The sequence below is a fragment of the Convolutriloba macropyga genome, chromosome 3 (assembly GCF_964194025.1).
Source record: "Convolutriloba macropyga chromosome 3, txConMacr16.3, whole genome shotgun sequence".
Taxonomy (NCBI): domain Eukaryota; kingdom Metazoa; phylum Xenacoelomorpha; order Acoela; family Convolutidae; genus Convolutriloba; species Convolutriloba macropyga.
Window position 1 is genome coordinate 32,424,034 of NC_134470.1, and position 20,356 is coordinate 32,444,389.

General features: G+C 36.6%; 1 protein-coding gene across 2 annotated transcripts in view; it reads left to right on the forward strand.

Annotated features, from left to right (window-relative positions):
* The window catches only part of LOC142336156 (uncharacterized), a 154,314-nt gene that overhangs the window by 26,724 nt on the left and 107,234 nt on the right, over positions 1–20,356 (forward strand). For both annotated transcript variants that reach the window (XM_075384755.1, XM_075384756.1), the window contains exons 2-3: positions 5,150–5,172; positions 6,037–6,276. In XM_075384755.1, coding sequence (XP_075240870.1) covers positions 5,150–5,172; positions 6,037–6,276 — 263 coding nt within the window. The remainder of the gene's footprint in view (positions 1–5,149; positions 5,173–6,036; positions 6,277–20,356) is intronic.

Here is a 20,356-nt window from a genome sequence, read left to right on the forward strand (position 1 = left end):
CTTTGGCAATAATAGTTCGATAGGAAAATTAGTGAAGCCACGAAGCCGAAAACACAATTTCAAGAAAAAAACAGTGGGGACCATATTTTTTAGCTCTGAACGGTATCCCGAAATTCAAAAAAAAAAATCTCTTGATGTTCTCTCACGCAGCAAAATCTCATAAAAACATTAGCTGCAGATGATTGGGATGCAAAGAAGAATATTTTAATACAGGCCGTTTGTTTGAAATTTAAAGAAAAAATTACTTATTTTTAATTCACTGAGACTTCAAATTCAACACAGCAACAAGTTTCTCGTGGAAGCAACGCCAGAAAAGCGCCTTTTGTTTTCAATAGAAGACAAGCTGTTATAGTTTTACTTTGGCAATCAACGGGAAAACTTGAAAACTGCAGTGTTTGAATTTTAAGAAAATGTCCCTTCTTTAAAGAGATTTTTTATTGACAAAAATTTATGCTCTGGTATCTAGCCTGGAAGCAAACGCAGGAAAAGCGTTTTTTGTTTTCAATAGAAGAGCAGCTGCTATAGTGTTACTTAGGCAATCGAAGGGAAATCTTGAAAACTGCAGTTATGAATTTTAAGAAAATGTCCCTTCTTTAAAGAGATTTTTTATTTACAAAAATTTATGCTCTGGTATCTAGCCTGGAAGCAAACGCAGGAAAAGCCTTTTTGTTTTCAATAGAAGACCAGCTGCTGTAGTGTTACTTTGGCAATCGAAGGGAAGCTTGAAAACTGCAGTGTTTGAATTTTAAGAAAATTTCCCTTCTTTTGGGAGGTTTTTTATTGACAAAAATTTATATTCTGGTATCTAGCCTGGAAGGAAACGCAGGAAACGCGTTTATGTTTTCAATGGAAGACCAGCTGCTTTAGGGTTACTTTGGCAATCGAAGGGAAAGCCTGAAAACTGCAGTTATGAATTTTAAGAAAATGTCCCTTCTTTAAAGGGATTTTTTATTTACAAAAAATAATGCTCTGGTATCTAGCCTGGAAGCAAACGCAGGAAAAGCCTTTTTTGTTTTCAATAGAAGACCAGCTGCTATATTGTTACTTTGGCAATCGAAGGGAAGCTTGAAAACTGCAGTGTTTGAATTTTAAGAAAATTTCCCTTCTTCTAGGAGATTTTTTATTGACAAAAATTTATGTTCTGGTATCTAGCCTGGAAGGAAACGCAGGAAACGCGTTTTTTGTTTTCAATGGAAGACCAGCTGCTTTAGGGTTACTTTGGCAATCGAAAGGAAAGCTTGAAAACTGCAGTTATGAATTTTAAGAAAATGTCCCTTCTTTAAAGAGATTTTTTATTGACAAAAATTTATGCTCTGGTATCTAGCCTGGAAGCAAACGCAGGAAAAGCCTTTTTTGTTTTCAATAGAAGACCAGCTGCTATAGTGGTACTTTGACAATCGAAGGGAAGCTTGAAAACTGCAGTGTTTGAATTTTAAGAAAATTTCCCTTCTTTTGGGAGGTTTTTTACTGACAAAAATTTATGTTCTGGTATCTAGCCTGGAAGGAAACGCAGGAAACAACTTCAAAAACAAATGAGCAATAATATTTGAAAATCATGAAAAGTGACAAAATATTTCATAAATTTTAATGGCTTGTACCAGAATTTTGACAGTGTTAAAGAATATTGAAACTTGAATTAATTTAGCTAATTAGGCTAATTTTTAATGTTATTTAAGCAAAAAAAATTGCCAAGCTTAAGAAAAATTTTAGATAACAAAGCTGAGATATCTTTTCTGACCAACTTGTCCTATTGACTTCAAGATTTTGGAAAAGCCGCAAAAAGTTGAGTGATAAAAATAATAAAGGGATAGCAATCTCTTTCAGGAAACAGATTGAAAATCGATATACTTTGCCAATAATAGTTCGATAGGAAAAGGAGGGAAGCCACGAAGCAGAAAACACAATTTCAAGAAAAAAACTGTGGGGACCATATTTTTAGCTCTGAACGGTATCCCGAAATTCAAAAAAATCTCTTGATGTTCTTTCACGCAGCAAAATTTTATAAAAACATTAGCTGCAGATGATTGGGATGCAAAGAAGAATATTTTATTACAGCCCGTTTGTTTGAAATTTGAAGAAAAAAATACTTATTTTTAATTCACTGAGACTTCAAATCCAGCACAGCAACAGATTTCTAGTGGAAGCAACGCCAGAAAAGCGCCTTTTGTTTTCAATAGAAGACCAGCTGCTATAGTTTTACTTTGGCAATCGAAGGGAAAGCTTGAAAACTGCATTGTTTGAATTTTCAGAAAATTTCCCTTCTTTTAGGAGATTTTTTATTGACAAAAATTTATGTTCTGGTATCTAGCCTGGAAGCAAACGCAGGAAAAGCGTTTTTTGTTTTCAATAGAAGACCAGCTGCTATAGTGTTATTTTGGCAATCGAAGGGGAGCTTGAAAACTGCAGTGTTTGAATTTGAAGAAAATTTCCCTTCTTTTGGGAGGTTTTTCATTGACAAAAATTTATGTTCTGGTATCTAGCCTGGAAGGAAACGCAGGAAACAACTTCCAAAACAAATGAGCAATAATATTTGAAAATCATGAAAACTGACAAAATATTTCATAAATTTTAATGGCTTGTACCAGAATTTTGACAGTGTTAAAGAATATTGAAACTTGAATTAATTTAGCTAATAAGGCTAATTTTTAATGTTATTTAAGCAAAAAAAAATGCCAAGCTTAAGAAAAATTTTAGATAACAAAGCTGAGATATCTTTTCTGACCAACTTGTCCTATTGACTTCAAGATTTTGGAAAAGCCGCAAAAAGTTGAGTGATAAAAATAATAAAGGGATAGGAATCTCTTTCAGGAAACAGATTGAAAATCGATATACTTTGCCAATAATAGTTCGATAGGAAAATGAGGGAAGCCACGAAGCAGAAAACACAATTTCAAGAAAAAAACTGTGGGGACCATATTTTTAGCTCTGAACGGTATCCCGAAATTCAAAAAAATCTCTTGATGTTCTTTCACGCAGCAAAATTTTATAAAAACATTAGCTGCAGATGATTGGGATGCAAAGAAGAATATTTTATTACAGCCCGTTTGTTTGAAATTTGAAGAAAAAAATACTTATTCTTAATTCACTGAGACTTCAAATTCAACACAGCAACAGGTTTCTAGTGGAAGCAACGCCAGAAAAGCTCCTTTTGTTTTCAATAGAAGACCAGCTGCTATAGTTTTACTTTGGCAATCGACGGGAAAGCTTGAGAACTGCAGTGTTTGAATTTTAAGAAAATGTCCCTTCATTAAAAAGATTTTTTATTGACAAAAATTTATGCTCTGGTATCTAGCCTGGAAGGAAACGCAGGAAAAGCGTTTTTTGTTTTCAATAGAAGAATAGCTGCTATAGTGTTACTTTGGCAATCGAAGGGAAAGCTTGAAAACTGCAGTGTTTGAATTCTAAGAAAATTTCCCTTCTTTTAGGAGATTTTTTATTGACAAAAATTTATGTTCTGGTATCTAGCCTGGAAGGAAACGCAGGAAACGCGTTTTTTGTTTTCAATGGAAGACCAGCTGCTTTAGTTTTACTTTGGCAATCGAAGGGAAAGCTTTAAAACTGCAGTGTTTGAATTTTAAGAAATTTTCCCTACCTTTTCAAGAGATTTTTCATTGACAAAATTTTAAGTCTGGTATCTGGCATTTCGCTAATGGAATGAAAATAAAGCTGGTCAAAGTAACAGCAAAGTTTTAATTTTTCATTTTGATTTTTTTTACAACTGCTCAAAATGAGCAAATTAAAGTTGGAGGCTAAAAAGTTCCATCTATTCTCTGTAGCACTTTTTCAATTAGATTTAAGAGTTCTAAATACAGTAAAAAAATCAATAACAGGTTGAAATTACTATTCTGGGGACTAAGGTTGATCATGGTAAAATTATTGAAAATTAGAAAACAATTAGCAATTGTTTTTGATTATTTTTTTTCAATGACTTTTTAGAGGGAAAACTATTTGAACGTAAAAAGCGTATCAGATTTTTAATCTGCTATATAGTTCTCTACTTTTTGAAAACCGTTGTAAATTTTAAAATCTTGTAGACAACTGACGACTTGCGTAGAACACTCAAAAAATCTTTATTTGTTTTCTGGAAAAGCTGCTTCCGTTCCTGGACTGATAAAAAAAGTTTTTGGAAAAAATTTGTTCCCATTAGATCTTAAAAACATCAGTTAAATAAGGGTCAATATTTTATTAGGGTCAAGAATTTTTTGTTGATATCGAATTAACACTTTTGATTATTTTCTTTCTCTTTTATTTATACCTTTTATGTGATGTTTACTGAATCCATTTGAAATCGGGGTCTTTGATTGCTTCCAAGTTCTGAACCATCCCCATGTACTTAACATTTCTAAAACCTGAAAAAATGAAAAGCTTTTGCATATTTAAACCTCAATTTTATCTCGAGAAATAAATCGATTAACTTTAGGGATAAGACCCATGTTGAGGACAACGACGAAAAAACGACAATATTTTGTAAGAAATCGTAGTTTTCGTCTTTTTGTCGTCGTTTTCTTCGCTTTCATTAGTTTCCGTCGTTTAAATCGTCTTTTAAGTGTAAAAAATGATAGTTTCTTCGTTGTTCTTTTAATCGTTTCTTACGTCGCTTTTTTCAAATGAAATCGTTGGTTTTTGATCGTTTTTCGTCCTTTTTTCACTATAAGATTGTTTTGGCAGAACTGTACTATGGCTGAAAAGCGCAGTGGTCACTGCATCAGGTAATGTATCGGGCGTTCAATGGTTCGAATCCAAGCGTTGATCACGTCCACGTTTTTTTCGTCGTTTTCTGAAAAAACGATCATTTCCTACATAAAAATAACGACGAAATAACGAACAAACCGACGATTACCACGTAAGGGCTTTGATCGTTTTTGTCTAATGAAAACTATTAAAAAACGACGATTTCTTACGAGTGAAAAACAAAATTCCTCAACAAGTCGACACATTAAATTGTTCAAACCTGGCTGATGAAAACAGATAATTTTTTTAAATGGGAAACGGAATTATATGCTGAACTTTAACGCAAATACCCGAATTGTTTGTTTTGTCAATCCGCATTATTTAAGCTGACCTTATGCAGACTAAACAAAGTTAAGGTAATTTTACCTTAAAAAACATCTTTTATTTAGTGTGTGACTAAACAACTTGATGTGTTTAGATATTCTGGAGCTACGTTCACACGTAAGTTAAGTTTTTGATATATTAACGCAATTCCAGTTTATTCTTTTGCCTCATTTTAACTTACTTCATTTTGTCTTCCCTGGCCGGAACTGATATCATCAGGCAAAAGCGATCAGAATGAGCAAAATCGGATTGAAATCTTTATTATTCCTGATAGGAAAAGTGTGAGAAAGGATCATGATTTAACTTGAATGAAGATTGATAGTTTGATTTCACTTTCATGGGCAAATTGCAAATGCATCGAATGATTCGAGTACCGCCGAAAATAATTTGATCGCATCGCACTGTGAAGAAAACTCGCCTATACAAGTTTGATCTTTGACATCATCTCCACAAAGTTTGCAGTACCATAAAAAATCTTGTAGAACTAGCTTCTATTGCAAAAAATTTAGATAATATTTTCGTGAATTGCCCAGATTCTTCAATTGGCCAATCCCTTTACATCTAACTTTTGTCAAGATCCGGTCATTTCTCCTATCAAATGAAGGAACATTTTGATCGGCGTATCTTTGAAGATAACTCAGGCGAGTGGGTGTGTGTTTGAGTTTGTGTGTGTGTGTGTGTGTATGTGTGTGGGTGGTTGGGTAGGTGGATGTGTGTGTGTGTGTGTGTGTGTGTGTGTGTGTGTGTGTGTGTGTGTGTGTGTGTGTGTGTGTGTGTGTGTGTGTGTGTGTGTGTGCGTGGGGGAGGGGGGTCGAAGTGCGGTCCAGGACAACAAAAACGTTTGCCCAATATCTTTTCATGAGCCATCCACGCTTTTTTCATACCAATTATCAACCCTTGTCGTCCCCTCAACTAGAAGGTTACACCAAATTCACCATTGCTAGGTTTCACCTGTTTGAATCGGTTTTTGCTTCATTTCAGTAACCCAAGATGAGCAGCTTTCCAACGCCACTGGAATTAATGTGTGCGTACGTTTTGATTACCCACCAGGTAAACTGTATCGTGACAATGTTCAGGCAATGACAAACATGATAGATGGGTGTGTCTTTGATAATGGATACAGCAGCAACTTTCCTGGAAATGGCCTTGATCCTAGCACCCCTTTCGAATACACTCTGGTTGATAACAGAGGAGACGAAATAACGGATACGTTTTGTACTCGTAAGCTGCATCTTGAAGTAATTTTTCTCTCTTCCTCTTTTTTTTCCTGAAATCGAGCAGAGCTTTTATCTGCTTTGAGCACTCGTATTGATCAATTAGGATTTTGTCAACAATTTCCTATTTCCTTTTCAGTAACCAAAAATATGAACTTTTTTGTCAAGAATTTCCTATTTCCTTTTCAGTAACCAAAAAATGAACTTTTTTGTCAAGAATTTCCTATTTCCTTTTCAGTAACCAAAAAAATGAACTTTTCTGTCAAGAATTTCCTATTTCTTTTCCAGTAACCAAAAAGATGAACCTTTTTGCGAAAAAAATTCAGTCAACTGAAACCATAAATAGGTCAGCACTGAAACTAAATAATGTCGCAATAGTGGACTAATGAGATCTGCTATTAACGACGATACGAGACAAGACAAACCAGTTTTGAGTCTCGGAGCCTTTCAGCACTGCAACACGTTTCAAGAATATAAACTTAAATGAGTTCTGAAGCATTGCATCTACAGAAATATTTAATATTCTTTAGGTGAAGATTTTCGTCCTTATGGTTATGCGGAGGTCACATAGTTCTCAAAGGCTAAATTTATCCTGCATATTCTGAGAACTACTAATGAGCCGAAGTTAAGTCTGAGCAGCATAATTCGATACTTTTTTACGTAAAACTGCTAATTACTATAGTAGTAATCACGGTCTTTATTCGTACTGTAATTCGTAGGTAGTTACCAAAAGGCCCATTAAGCTTAGTGGTTACAACTTGCTACCCGGACCCGAGTGCCATAGTAAATCAGTACTGATTCATCATAATCCAATAGTAAAAGTTCAAATCAGTACTGAATCATGGTAATCTAAGAGTTTTTTTCTTTTGCAGTATGTACAGAATAAACTCAGAATGGTTTTTTGCAATGAATTTTTACTGAACATCATGTTTTTGATTCCTCATTATGTTCATAAAGATTTCATTGAAAAATTGAAATTTTCGAAAATCTGGAAATGTGCATGATGATGAATTAGAGCATGAAAACCTAAAACAGTCGCGATGCGAAGTAGAATCTTGCTAGATTTGCTCTGGTTACTGGGTGTGGTCGGGGTGGCTGGCTGGGTGGGTGGGGGGGGGTAGGAATCTGGACGACTATTCCGTTATTCGTTATTCCGTTCCGTTCGTTATTCCGTTCCGACTTTAAGCCATCGCTCTATCCGGGGGGGGGGGGGGGACTGTCCCAATCTGTACTGAATGCACTGCAATATCCGGGTCTTTCCCATTATAGTTCCCATATTAAATAACGGAATCTGGACGATTATTCCGTTATTCAATATCCAATCGATTCAATATATAATATGTGCCATTATCAGAACTCTGGTCATGGAAAAAATCATAATGAAATTTTCATGATTCAGTACTGAATTATTATGACACTCAGATCCGGGTAAGCAAATTAAATGTAACAAGTGCCCACGCGGAAGTGCGAATCGCAACAAATGCAAATTTGTTGGCGCGAGTTTAGCTAAACATATTAATTTTTTTGCAGTAAATCTTAACTGAAAGATCAAAACATGCCAGTGTAAATTGATATAAACAGAGTTTTAGCCATCCCGAAAAAAAACAGAAAGTCTGTTTACTAAATAAGCGCTGACACCAACCTCCGTGAAACACCAAAATAAAACAGGGAAAACATTTATAACGTGCGAAAATTCAAAAGCTATTTACAAAACTCTTCCCTATAAAGAAAAAAAACCTCAGATAAAAGTTAAGAGATTCAAATTATGAAAATTGTTTAGGTGAACAAAGTTAAAATAAAAGAACCGCACGACAAATTGACATCTGTTTAATTCAAAGGAGGATGGTAGCTTTCATCATGAGACTAAACTTCCGACTGAAATAAAAATTAGATTCAAAAACTGGTAAAGTTCAAAAAACTGCAGTTTTTTATTATAACAGCAATTTATAGAATCATAGGGGCAATTATTTATCAACAGTGGGTCGATAGATATAAGAGATGGATCGAAATTAAAAATTCGCGTGGGAAAAACAGAGAAAAGAAGATTAGCGGTTGAGAATCGCTTTTCGTGAAATTAAACAAAGTTTGCCGCCCTTTTCCTGAAACTAAAACAAGTGAAACTTTGACTGGCCTGCAAAACTCACGGACATCAACGTACAGTGAAGAATCTAGAAGGTCTTTTTAATGTGATAGCAGCAGTCTCCATTTTTATTCAAATCAGACCACAACGTATAAAATTAGAGAACCCGGAAACGCAGCGGTCACTGTGCGCAATCTCCCAAAATGCGGGACGCTAGAGAAGCCATATCAAAGAATTCACCCGTAAGCAGAAAGGAGAAAAACGTGCGAAGCACAAGAAGCGAGAACCAGGAAGCGGTTTATCTTCTCGCCGCTTCAAATTGGCACTGGATTTGCGAAACAGCTTGCCGGAGAAACCGAAGTTTCCCGCGTCGCGAAAAAACTCACCAAACAAAAAGCAAAAAAAGCAAAAGAGCAAAATGTTAGAAAGTAGTTACTTATTATTAGCAATTAAGCTACGGAATAGTAATTGGATGCGGCACCGTAGAGATTCAAAAAATAATAAACATTTTTAAAGCAACGTGATAGCATTGTTCATTGTTCATTTTAAAGTAACATGATGCAACGCGTCAACCAGGAGTGAAACCAAAAGTCAAATCAGCACTGATTAATAGAAAACTAAGGTCAGAGTTGAATTACTTTATGACCTGTCGTACAGGTTTACAATCTGTAGATTTGAATTGTTTCGTAGTGCCAATTAGCGTTCTTTACTTCGGCCAATTTAAGGGTGAATTGGCGGAGCGATTTAATGCTTTATTTTGTTATTTGAAAAGTGACTATTTGAGTTACAAATTTTAGGCTGAATTGGCGGAGCGAATTCGTGTTCAATCATTTGTAGTATATTTCGCTTAGCGAAAGATATCAAACTTTTGATGCGTCTGAATTTAGAATTTGGCGAATCGAAATCTAGTTAAGAGAGAGAGTCAACTATTTTGAATTACGAAATTGAGAAGAATGATATTAGGCAAAATTAACAAAACTGCTTCACAATTTGTTCACAAGATAACATTACTAAATGCGGCAACTTACAATCACGAGACAAGGTGAACAGACAAAAGATCATTATAGGATGTAAACAAATTAACAAGTATGAAATCATAAGATTTGATCTTCAAAACTAAACTAAATGGATGAACAAATTAAAAGTAGATAAATTGAACTAAATTAAGTTAAACAGAAATTGAACCAAATTGGTTACACCAAATTAATGAACTCAAACTAAAAATGTACTATTGTACCACATTTCCCCCTTGGCGAAAATAAATAACATGTTATTTATCAGAAAATTAATAGTCAATATATACTTGTTAAAATAATTAATACTGTAATGTTTTAATCAGAGTTTTGAATGCACAGTTTTACTCATTCATCGCTTTCACTTTCATAATATCTCTCCGCTTCGCCAACTGTCATACACAACTTTGGTTCCTCGTAATTGGGAGAGACGTAGAATTGAGTTGGATAGGAGGTTGTTGGAGAGCATGGGCCGACTGTAAAGTTTGACTCCTCTTGATTGGACTGTGCTGCAGCAGTTTGTATTGCCGAGATTATAGACTTGTTTTCAATTTGTTGTTTCTTAAGGTTTTGCCGTCTTTTCTGTTTTCCAATTGCTGCAGTACTTGGTGTTGTGGGAGGGCATGATTGAATTGGAGTCACAGATTCGTCCGATTCTGTGGTCAATATGGCTGAACGTTTTCTCTTTGAGGGAAGTAGCGCTGCGGATGCTTTTGTAGCTGCTTTTCTCTTTGTTCTGCTTGGTGGCTCCGCGATTACGATACTTGAAGTCGGTAATCCCATTGGCAACGCGAGATCGTTACTTGACTCTGTGGTTTGATTTGGCGGCGCCGTTGGCTGTTGTTTCTTTGGCTTAGTCGGCATTCTTACTCGGAGGGCACGGGTAGCATTGGAGTGAATAGACGACACTGTGCTGACGTCATCTGCCACTTTTCTGTGTTTCATTTTTTTCCACCTTCTAGCTTTTTCCTTGATTCCTTTGCATGGTGGTGTATGAGTTCCTCCGTTGTTTTCCCTTGGGGAGCTTTGGGCGTCTGTTTGCGTATACTTGCAGATCTGTGTTTCGTTGCGCCTTTGTTCCAAACTTTGCGAGATCGGAATTCCTGATTGTTACCTCTCTCTTGCCCGGTTCTTTAATTACTGAGGTGTTTTCATTTGTTTTAATTACTGACGATCCTGGTGCGAGAACGTCATAGAGACCGTCGAGAATTTTCTTGGATCGTTTTGTTCGTGGGCTCTTTTTAGCCAATTTTACCTCCAGTGACGATTCTGTTCTGGGTATCGATTGGCCGACATCTGGATGACAAATTAATCTCGATTCTTTGTTTGGGTCCTCCTTTTGTCTTTTCATCGCCTCTTTGCCCAGCTTGTCTTTGTTCACTTCCATTTCAATGTCACTTCGCTCATCATTGTTCCAATTTTCATCTGTGATGAGCTGGTCCCATCTGACAGTCTCCAAATCTAAATATTTGTTAAGAATATTTTTGTAAGTTAAACTTTTTGAATCGGGATTAGTCGTTATATTGCTTAATGGTGTATTCGCGTTTCTGCCAAAATGTGCCTCAAAAGGTGACATTCCAATAGTCTTTTGACGACATATTCGTAACTGATAAATTATTGAATTTATTGATGCTTTCATATTAAATTGATTTTGCGCCGCCGTTTTAATACAGGCTAAGCGATTCTTGATTGTTTGAATTAGCCTTTCAACCAAACCAATAGCTCTGTGGTCGTGTATTGGCGCCTCGATTAGCTGTATGTTATTTTGATTACAAAATGTTTTAATTTGATGCCCCGTTTGACATCTAGCTTGATCCAATCTAATTGCGCGGGGTATACCGTGTAGCAAAACATATTCTTGAAGAACTTTAAAATATTATCTGCATTAGCTCTCTCAAATACTTCTGCTGTTGGGAATTTCGAAAATCGATCAATACATGCAAGAAAATAAATCTCTTGATTTTTTTCATTATAGATGGGTCCTCCAAAATCAATTTGAATCTCTTCAATAGGAACTTTACATAACTTTAATGGTGCTCATTTTTTTGCTGGTATAATAGGTTTTAAATTTTTACCAATCTTGACACAGGGGTTGCACTTTGCTGTTTTGGTTGCAATATCCCTGTGCATATATGGCCACCACGCGTGTGTTGCCATATCCGTCATTCCACATGTGCCAGGATGAGTTGCGTGGATTGCGTCTACATACGCATCCTTGATTGCATGGGGAAGAGCAATTCTGTCGTCTATGCAGACACACCCATTCTTCACATGCAAGTCCTTCCAGAAGGAATGAATGTAGGGTGATATCTGTCTACATCTATCTTCATTGTCCGTCAAAATGCAGTCGCGAATCTCTTTCAGGATCGCGTCCTTGATTGTTAGGCTGGCCATTAGAGAGCTTGAGAAGATTTTAGATTGCGCGAAGTTGAATGAATCCAGGTACAAATCGTCTACTGACGGCGAAGTGGCTGCTGTATCTGTAGTACGTGTTATGGGGGTCACGGGTGCCGCCTGGACAGTAGAAGGTCCCTCCTCTGCAAATCTTACTCTCGATGGGGTCGATTGTTTAACAGTCATCAGCGTTTCATCATCAGAAGGTGATTGAGACATCATGTAAACGTTCTTGAATTTCGTTGCAATTCTTTGAAAGTGATTTAAATTAGAGAGTGACTGTTCGGTGGGTCGGTTTAAGGTAAAAAGCGAGTGAGGAATGTTAGTTGTCTCGATTTTGGGGATGGAATTTAAATTATTTATCGTTAATTCGCTAATTGAGTCGTCATTTTGCGTGCTTGTAGAATGTTCTAGATTTCGCGGTGCAAAATCACTACATAAGTTATTAGTGGAATTTGGATTAATTACGACGCAATTTGTAGATTGATTTCGCGCTACTAAATCGACGTAATTTTCGGCATTTAATAAGAAGCGTTTCGCACTACGTTTAATTACATCCAATTTAGCTGCAATAAATTGCTCGTCGTATGTGGATATATTAGCAGCTTGTTGATGCGGGTCGCGAGATATATAATCCACTAATCCCATTTTTGTGCCCGGAAGGTGATCAATCGAGAAATCAAATGGTAGTAAACGATCTACCCAACGTGTCAGTCTACTGTTATATGATTTGTTAGATCTATTTTCTCTCATAATAGAGAGAAGTGCTCTATAATCAGTTATCACAGTGAAGGGTTTGCCGTATAAATAATACTTAAAATGTTCCACTGACCAAACAACACCCAGAAGTTCTAGTTCGTTTATACTATATCTGTCTTCAACAGAGTTCAAAAATCGCGACGCGAATGCTACAGTATGCCACCCATTAGGTGTTCGTTGTTCCAATGCACATCCCAATCCTTTACGCGAGGCGTCACATTTAATTCGTGTTTCTAATTCCGGGTTGAAATGTTTACTTACAGTGGTTTCCGTAATTTGTTCTTTTATTAAAGAGAACTGTTTATCGTGTTCTTCCGTCCAAAGAAATTTCGAATTTTTCTTAAGCAATGGTCGTAGGGGGTAACATAATTGTGACAAATTCGGAATAAATTTTCCGAGATGGTGTACAGAACCCATAAAAGTTTTTTAAGATTAGTAGGTGCCGATAATTTTCCAATTGCATCTGTTTTACTTGAAAGTGGGGTTACACCTGATTGTGTAATATTATGACCGAGCCATTCAATCGTCTCTTTTGCGAAGTGACATTTTGCATGATTTATGCGTAAGTTTTCCTGATCCAGTTTTATTAGACATTTTCGTACGAAGTCTAGATGTTTTTCGATTCCACCTCTACTGACGATCAAAATATCATCTAAGAAACAGAAAGTATTTTCCAAACCGGCAAGAGTACAGTCAATAGCTTTTTGGAACTCAGCTGGCATGTCTGTTAGGCCGTAAAATCCTGTTTTAAATCGATATGTGCCAGTCATATCTCCACTGACTATGTTAAATTTACAATGGCGGGCCGTATCACTGTGTAGCTTTAGTTGACTATAAGCGTATTGCAAATCAAGAGTTGTGAAATAAGCAGTCTCCTGCGGCACCGTTGACAGTGTTTGCGAAATTGTTTGAATTAGCGAATCTATATTAGGCATTTGATACTTGTTTTTATGAATAGCTTTGTTTAGGATTTTTGAATCGAGTGCTATTTTGATTGACTTGTCCTTTTTTATCGTAATGACAATCGGAGATATGAAAAATTGATCTGAACAGTTGTTTAACTTTTCGATATGTCCTTCATTTAACAGTTTTTCTAATTCAATTTTCACTTTCGGTTGGAGGTGTATGGGTACTTTTCGTCCTTTTTGATGTATTACTCGATAATTTTTGTGAAATTTTGAATTGACCGTGTGATTTTTTGATTTTCCAATTCGTGATATCAAATCAGGAAATTTCTTTGCCAGTGATTTCTTGATTGCACAAGGTGGATCTATATTATTAACTTCTAATTGGGGGCAAGGCTTCTGAGAAATTGTGATGCCTAACTGGTCAAAAAGATCTCGTCCTAATATTGGACGAAATCCATCGGCTACAACTGTTATTTTTGCTTTCTGTATGCTCCAATCATTGCATTTTACCGGCGTTTTTAAAGTGCCAAGGGGTTGAACGATATCATTAGAAAATGACTTCAATTCCAATGTTCTTTTCTCCGACCATTGTGATTGAGCACAACTGAACATTATTTCTCTTGCGAGCGACATATTAATAATGGTACAACCACTACCGGAGTCTAGAAGTAAATCACAGTTTGTGTTTCCGATTGTTAATGACAAATTTTTCAGTGTCAAATTTGGGGAACTCATATTTTCAACTGTGGCAACGTAATTATCATCCGAAGAATCATAATCTGAGTTGAATTGCTCATTATAATTGATATAATTGACGTTCAGACTTTCCTGGCTAGAATTTTGATTAGATGTTTCTGCCGTATCTACAATGTTATTGCGATTAGTTTGTTGAGTGTTTCGTGTAGTATTAATTCTTCGACGACAAATTTTAGCGAAATGGTTTTGCTAACCACAGTGGTTACATTTCTTACCCATTGCGGGGCAAACCTGACGATGTGTAGGTGTCCAGACTTGACCACAACCACGGCATTGTCCAACGGATGCACGGTTTGTGACTGTTCTGCTTGATTGAGGTCCCCGTACTCCCGCGCCGCGAAATCGATTGAATTGTTGTTCTGCGTTCACCGTACAGCCAGTTGCTCCGTTATTAGATGAAATTCTTTGCTGATTCTGATTACCCATTTCCATGTTGACTGCAATGCTGAGTGCTCTCTCTGGTTCAACTGTGTCCCTTAGAAGCTCACGCTGAATGTCATCATCCAACATGTTAGTGATGAAAATGTCCCTGATGATGGCTTCTTCACGGTTTTCAAAGTCGCAATTTTCAGCCAGTTCTTTCAAGATGCTGTAGAATTGCTCTACAGTTTCGCCCTTCTTTTGCTTCCGAGAGAAGAACACAAATCGAACAAAAATGTGATGTTTCTTGGGCGGATAAAGGCAATCTCCATCATTTCCCAGAGTTTGAGGGTAGTCAAATCGTAAATATTGTCGTGCGGGAATTTTTGTGTTAGTAGTCGTCCTCCTTCAGTACCAATACTTAGGTACAATAGAGACACGCTTTTCTGATCACACAAATTCCATGGACGCTCCCCGCATAGTATTCCCGCTTCTGTTATCTTTTGACATTTTAGTTCCCATTGCAACTTCAGCTGGTTGTTTCTTATTCTACGTTCTCTCTCTCTGCTTCCTCAGTTGTGTCGTCAATCGGCATCTCGTACTTCGGTTCCACTGGCAGACGAACTGTCGATGGTTTGAGTTGTAGCAATGTGTCTATAGTGATATTCTCGCGAGCGAGAATCGCTAGTTTTAGTTGAATTCTCCATTTCTCCCATCTCATTGGTGGGTCTGAGGTTGGTCGTTCCCAAAATGGCTCTATCGACAGCGGTGTTTTTTTCGATTCTCGAGCTGACTGCGCCATGTCGTACAGGTTTACAATCTGTAGATTTGAATTGTTTCGTAGTGCCAATTAGCATTCTTTACTTCGGCCAATTTATGGGTGAATTGGCGGAGCGATTTATTGCTTTATTTTGTTATTTGAAAAGTGACTATTTGAGTTACAAATTTTAGGCTGAATTGGCGGAGCGAATTCGTGTTCAATTAATTGTAGTATATTTCGCTTAGCGAAAGATATCAAACTTTTGATGCGTCTGAATTTAGACTTTGGCGAATCGAAATCTAGTTAAGAGAGAGAGTCAACTATTTTGAATTACGAAATTGAGAAGAATGAAATTAGTCAAAATTAACAAAACTGCTTCACAATTTGTTCTCAAGATAACATTACTAAATGCAGCAACTTACAATCACAAGACAAGGTGAACAGACAAAAGATCATGCATAGGATGTAAACAAATTAACAAGTATGAAATCATAAGATTTGATCTTCAAAATTAAACTAAATGGATGAACAAATTAAAAGTAGATAAATTGAACTAAATTACGTTAAACAGAAATTGAACCAAATTGGTTACACCAAATTAATGAACTCAAACTAAAAATGTACTATTGTACCACATGACCATTACAAAACCTCGCAGCATTATAAACAATTGCTATCATTCTGTATTTAGTTTTTCGTTTTGATGAATATGGTGAAAAACACCATGCCCATTTTTTGTTTGTCTTAATCAATAACATGACTTCAAGCTGGTCAGTATGACTAAAAAAGATCAATCTGCCAATTGCTTTTTCATGCCAAATTGAAAACTTGAAAATTATTGAAAATAATAAAATGGCGATATCCATAAAATTCAACTAATTGCGCTGCACCACACGTTTTTTGTTAATAGTTCTTGCTGTTTGTTCCTTGATTACTTTTCTGTTTCTTCGTTTACCGCTTGCTCCCTTCAACGTCGGGCAAGATGCTGTCCAGTGTTAAGGTTCGGAACTCAGTGGAGATGCCAAACTCCGAGTTAGATCCTGGGCTTGTTTAAAATCAGGCTCGGTTGGTGGAGATGCACTTGCAGGACAATCACCGTAGAAAATTTGTAGTGTGCTTATATAAAGAATAATGTCTCATTTCTTGAACATGAGTTCTAAACGTCTAAACATGAGCTTTAATACTCAACTAATATTCTCGCTGAGCCAATAAATCAAACCCGCGTTCGCTTGTCGTTCACTTCACGTAGTCCTGATTTACTCAGGAATAGATTTTCACGTCACTTCTTACCCCCACATTGACTCCGTAAACAAGCGGCAGCGGCTGTAGAGTTTGCTAATTGTTCACATTGAGCATGTTCACGCAAAAATACCTAAGACAATGATGTCCGAAAAATTACCTATCGTACGCAATAACATTTTATGGACAGTGTCTGGTGAGATTGGGGAGCGTTGCTGAATAGATATAAAAGATCAATGATAAGGGGTAGAGTATAGGGTTGAGATTGTTGAGGTGGAGGGGGGTTGTTGAGGTAGTCGGTGGTTATTGAGGTGGCATTGGTGGTGGTGGTGTGTGTATGTGTGAGGGAAGCATTGCGTGCGATTAGAAACTGGGCTGTGAAACTATTTCTTTTACTTTAACTCGTTCAGGTCAGTCCGACAGTGTGTCAACTGAAATCTCAACTGTTAGTTGCTGATGACCTCATTTGCAATGAATAATACGATTCGACCTTCAGTTTGCCTGATTTCTACATTACGTTTACTTCAAAAATGTCCCAACAACAAATCTCTATCTTCCAACCATTGACTGCTCAATAGTAGCAGCCAAATTTTGTTACAACAGCTGCAATCACGCATGTGGAAAACCAAATATCAACGCAAGAAAGTAAGATTTTTGATACGCTTCTAATTTCTACAGATCAAAAGAGCAATACGATAGAAAAAAACCTGCAGTTATAATTGGAAACAAACCAACTTTGGGGCTAGCTGCGAGTGCGAATTTTGTTTTTGATTGGGGCTCTTCATGTTTTCATTCTTTTCAACAATATTGGCGATGTGATCAATTGGTGGCCCGTGAACATTTTGAGTATTTACAATTGGCCTACTCTACAGCCTCTGCTGCTTGTGTACGGAGTCCATGTGGGTTTGGAAGTGAGAAAAAAGTTTTTTCCTCTATAAATCTGTTAACAAGATGTGAAAAACAACTGACTGCAATCTGGTGAAATGAACTAGTTCTTTTTGAAGCATGTATTTAAGCCAGTACCGAACTCGAAGTGTAAATCAGTACTGGGCAATTGTAAATTCAAGTCTCCCATGTAATATCTTTTGCTCGCTTTCTCGCTTGAAGTTTGCTTCTTTCAAGCGTATATTAACGGTGCAAAAACTAACCGGTCAGCAGTCGTAGTGGAGCAGAAAGAAGGACAAACTGCTAGTGATCGGGAGATTGTGGGTTCAATCCAAGTACGGAACTTTTTTTACACTCGGCCCAAGTCGGACCATTGTAACATCAGACTAACGCAAGTCTGACAAGTCAAAAAAGTTACATGAACCAGTCTATGATTCAGTATTGACGAGGAATTGCATTATAATGGCTCAGTACTGAAACGCACTTGTAGTTAGGTACGGGAGGGGCTTTAAAAGTGAGACATATTAGCGGCAAAGTAGCAGCAAATCATATCGCGCATTTATAACGTGGGTAAATTAGGATCAAACAGAAGCAGTATATTGAGCGCCTGCAAACATTCTAAGCTGCACAAAATCAGACAGCGCTACCTGTCTGCCTAGCTTGAGGCAAGAATGCTAATTATCATGCACACTCCCGAGGGAATTGTTTTGATAATGTTAATGCAAACTGCATAAATATAAAATTGATGAAACCGGTTTCTGGGTACAAGTTGCCACGAACCTAATGCTGTCATATTAAGAAAAAACGTAACAAGTTTTCGCTAGTTCAGTAATGCAAAAGGAAAAGGGTAAGGCGCGGGAATATCCAAAACGATCAAATCAACAAGCCGTTTAGACCATAAGAGATTTTTTTGTCCGGTACCAGTCAATCTTGATAGTAAATATGAAAGCCAGTCATCTGATTGTACAAATCGTTCAGAAACTGGAAAAATTTTATAAAAAAACAAGCAACATTTGAACGAAACATTGATTAGCGTCACTGAAATTATATCAATTGCACTTTCTAAGTAAATTAGAATGTATCTTATGCTTAAGCAACCCGGAGGTTGGTGACAGAGGAAATCAGCGCCGAATCAGTATAGAGACATTCTGTTTTTTAGGATGGCCAGTACTCTGTTCATGTCCCAATTTACACGGGTCAGTCTCGATTTCGGTGTAAAATTTACTGCATGGAAAATATTACTATCAGATTAACTCCCGCCAACAAGGTTTGCTTCATATGCGATTCAAACTTCCGCTTGGGTACTGGAAACAGTTAATTGGCGTAGCAAGTCGTAGCCACTAAGCTAAATGGGCTTTGTGGTAATTGCATATACAAACTAGTTTATATATATATATATATATAAATAGTGTGTATGCTACTATAGTAATTACCAGTTATAAGCTACAAAAAGTATGACATTACTCTGCTGAGACTTAATTTTGTGGTATGAGTAATTTTCAGGCTGTACAGGATAAGTTTAACCTGGGCTAACTCCATGACCTCAATATAATCATAATGAAGAAAAACTGCACACAAAAAATTTAAAATATTCAGGAGATGCAATGTTTCAGAACTGAAATAGGTTTTTACAATAAGGTGGTTCAGCGCTGAGATGCTCTGAGACTGAAGTCCGGGAAAAGATTTATAATTCTGGGAAATAGCGCTTGCCTAACATACTTTGTAAAAATTCTACGAAACGAAGGATTCTCGAATTCTGATTATCGTACTTCTGATCAAATTTCTTTCGAATAATATCTTCGTGATTAACAGATCGCTCTTATATTTATAACATAGCTAATTATTGAGCTAGCTTGCATACATCAACAATTTTGATCACTCAAATTAGGTCTATGACCCGCTACTCATATTTCAAACCAGTTAATAGGTTACAAGTCAGTTCAACGATTAATCTAATGGGATTTTTCTGTGCTGCATTTCTAAAACCACAAAAACTGTCTTTTAACCTACAACAAAGACTAGCAGTGTTTGGCGGGAGTGGAGGCTTATCTACTAAGGTTTTTCATACCTCTCACAAAATTCCTCTTACTTGTTTTGATCTCATATTGTTTTGTTTGGAAGAAGCAGATGTCTTTAAGAGGCAAGATTTTTAGCTATCTACACTAAGATAATTAAACAACTTTGCCAATTTTTTTCTCAGCTTTTTCAATTAGATTGTCAAAAAGTGACACAGTTTTTTTTCAACAGGCTTAATTGAAAACTAAATCCTCAAATCCTCCAAAACTTTGGAATATCTTTTACGCGAGCTTTAATGAGATCCTTAATATGAAAATTCATTGTGTACGGTTTTATAAAATTGGTGCAGACTCACTGGAGAAAATTATATTTTTTTTCTAAACAAATTCCTTAGTAAACAATCTACCCAACGTGTCAGTCTACTGTTATATGTTTGTTAGATCTATTTTCTCTCATAATAGAGAGAAGTGCTCTATAATCAGTTATCACAGTGAAAGGTTTGCCGTATAAATAATACTTAAAATGTTCCACTGACCAAACAACACCCAGAAGTTCTAGTTCGTTTATACTATATCTGTCTTCAACAGAGTTCAAAAATCGCGACGCGAATGCTACAGTATGCCACCCATTAGGTGTTCGTTGTTCCAATGCACATCCCAATCCTTTACGCGAGGCGTCACATTTAATTCGTGTTTCTATTTCCGGGTTGAAATGTTTATTTACAGTGGTTTCCGTAATTTGTTCTTTTATTAAAGAGAACTGTTTATCGTGTTCTTCCGTCCAAAGAAATTTCGAATTTTTCTTAAGCAATGGTCGTAGGGGGTAACATAATTGTGACAAATTCGGAATAAATTTTCCGAGATGGTGTACAGAACCCATAAAAGTTTTTTAAGATTAGTAGGTGCCGATAATTTTCC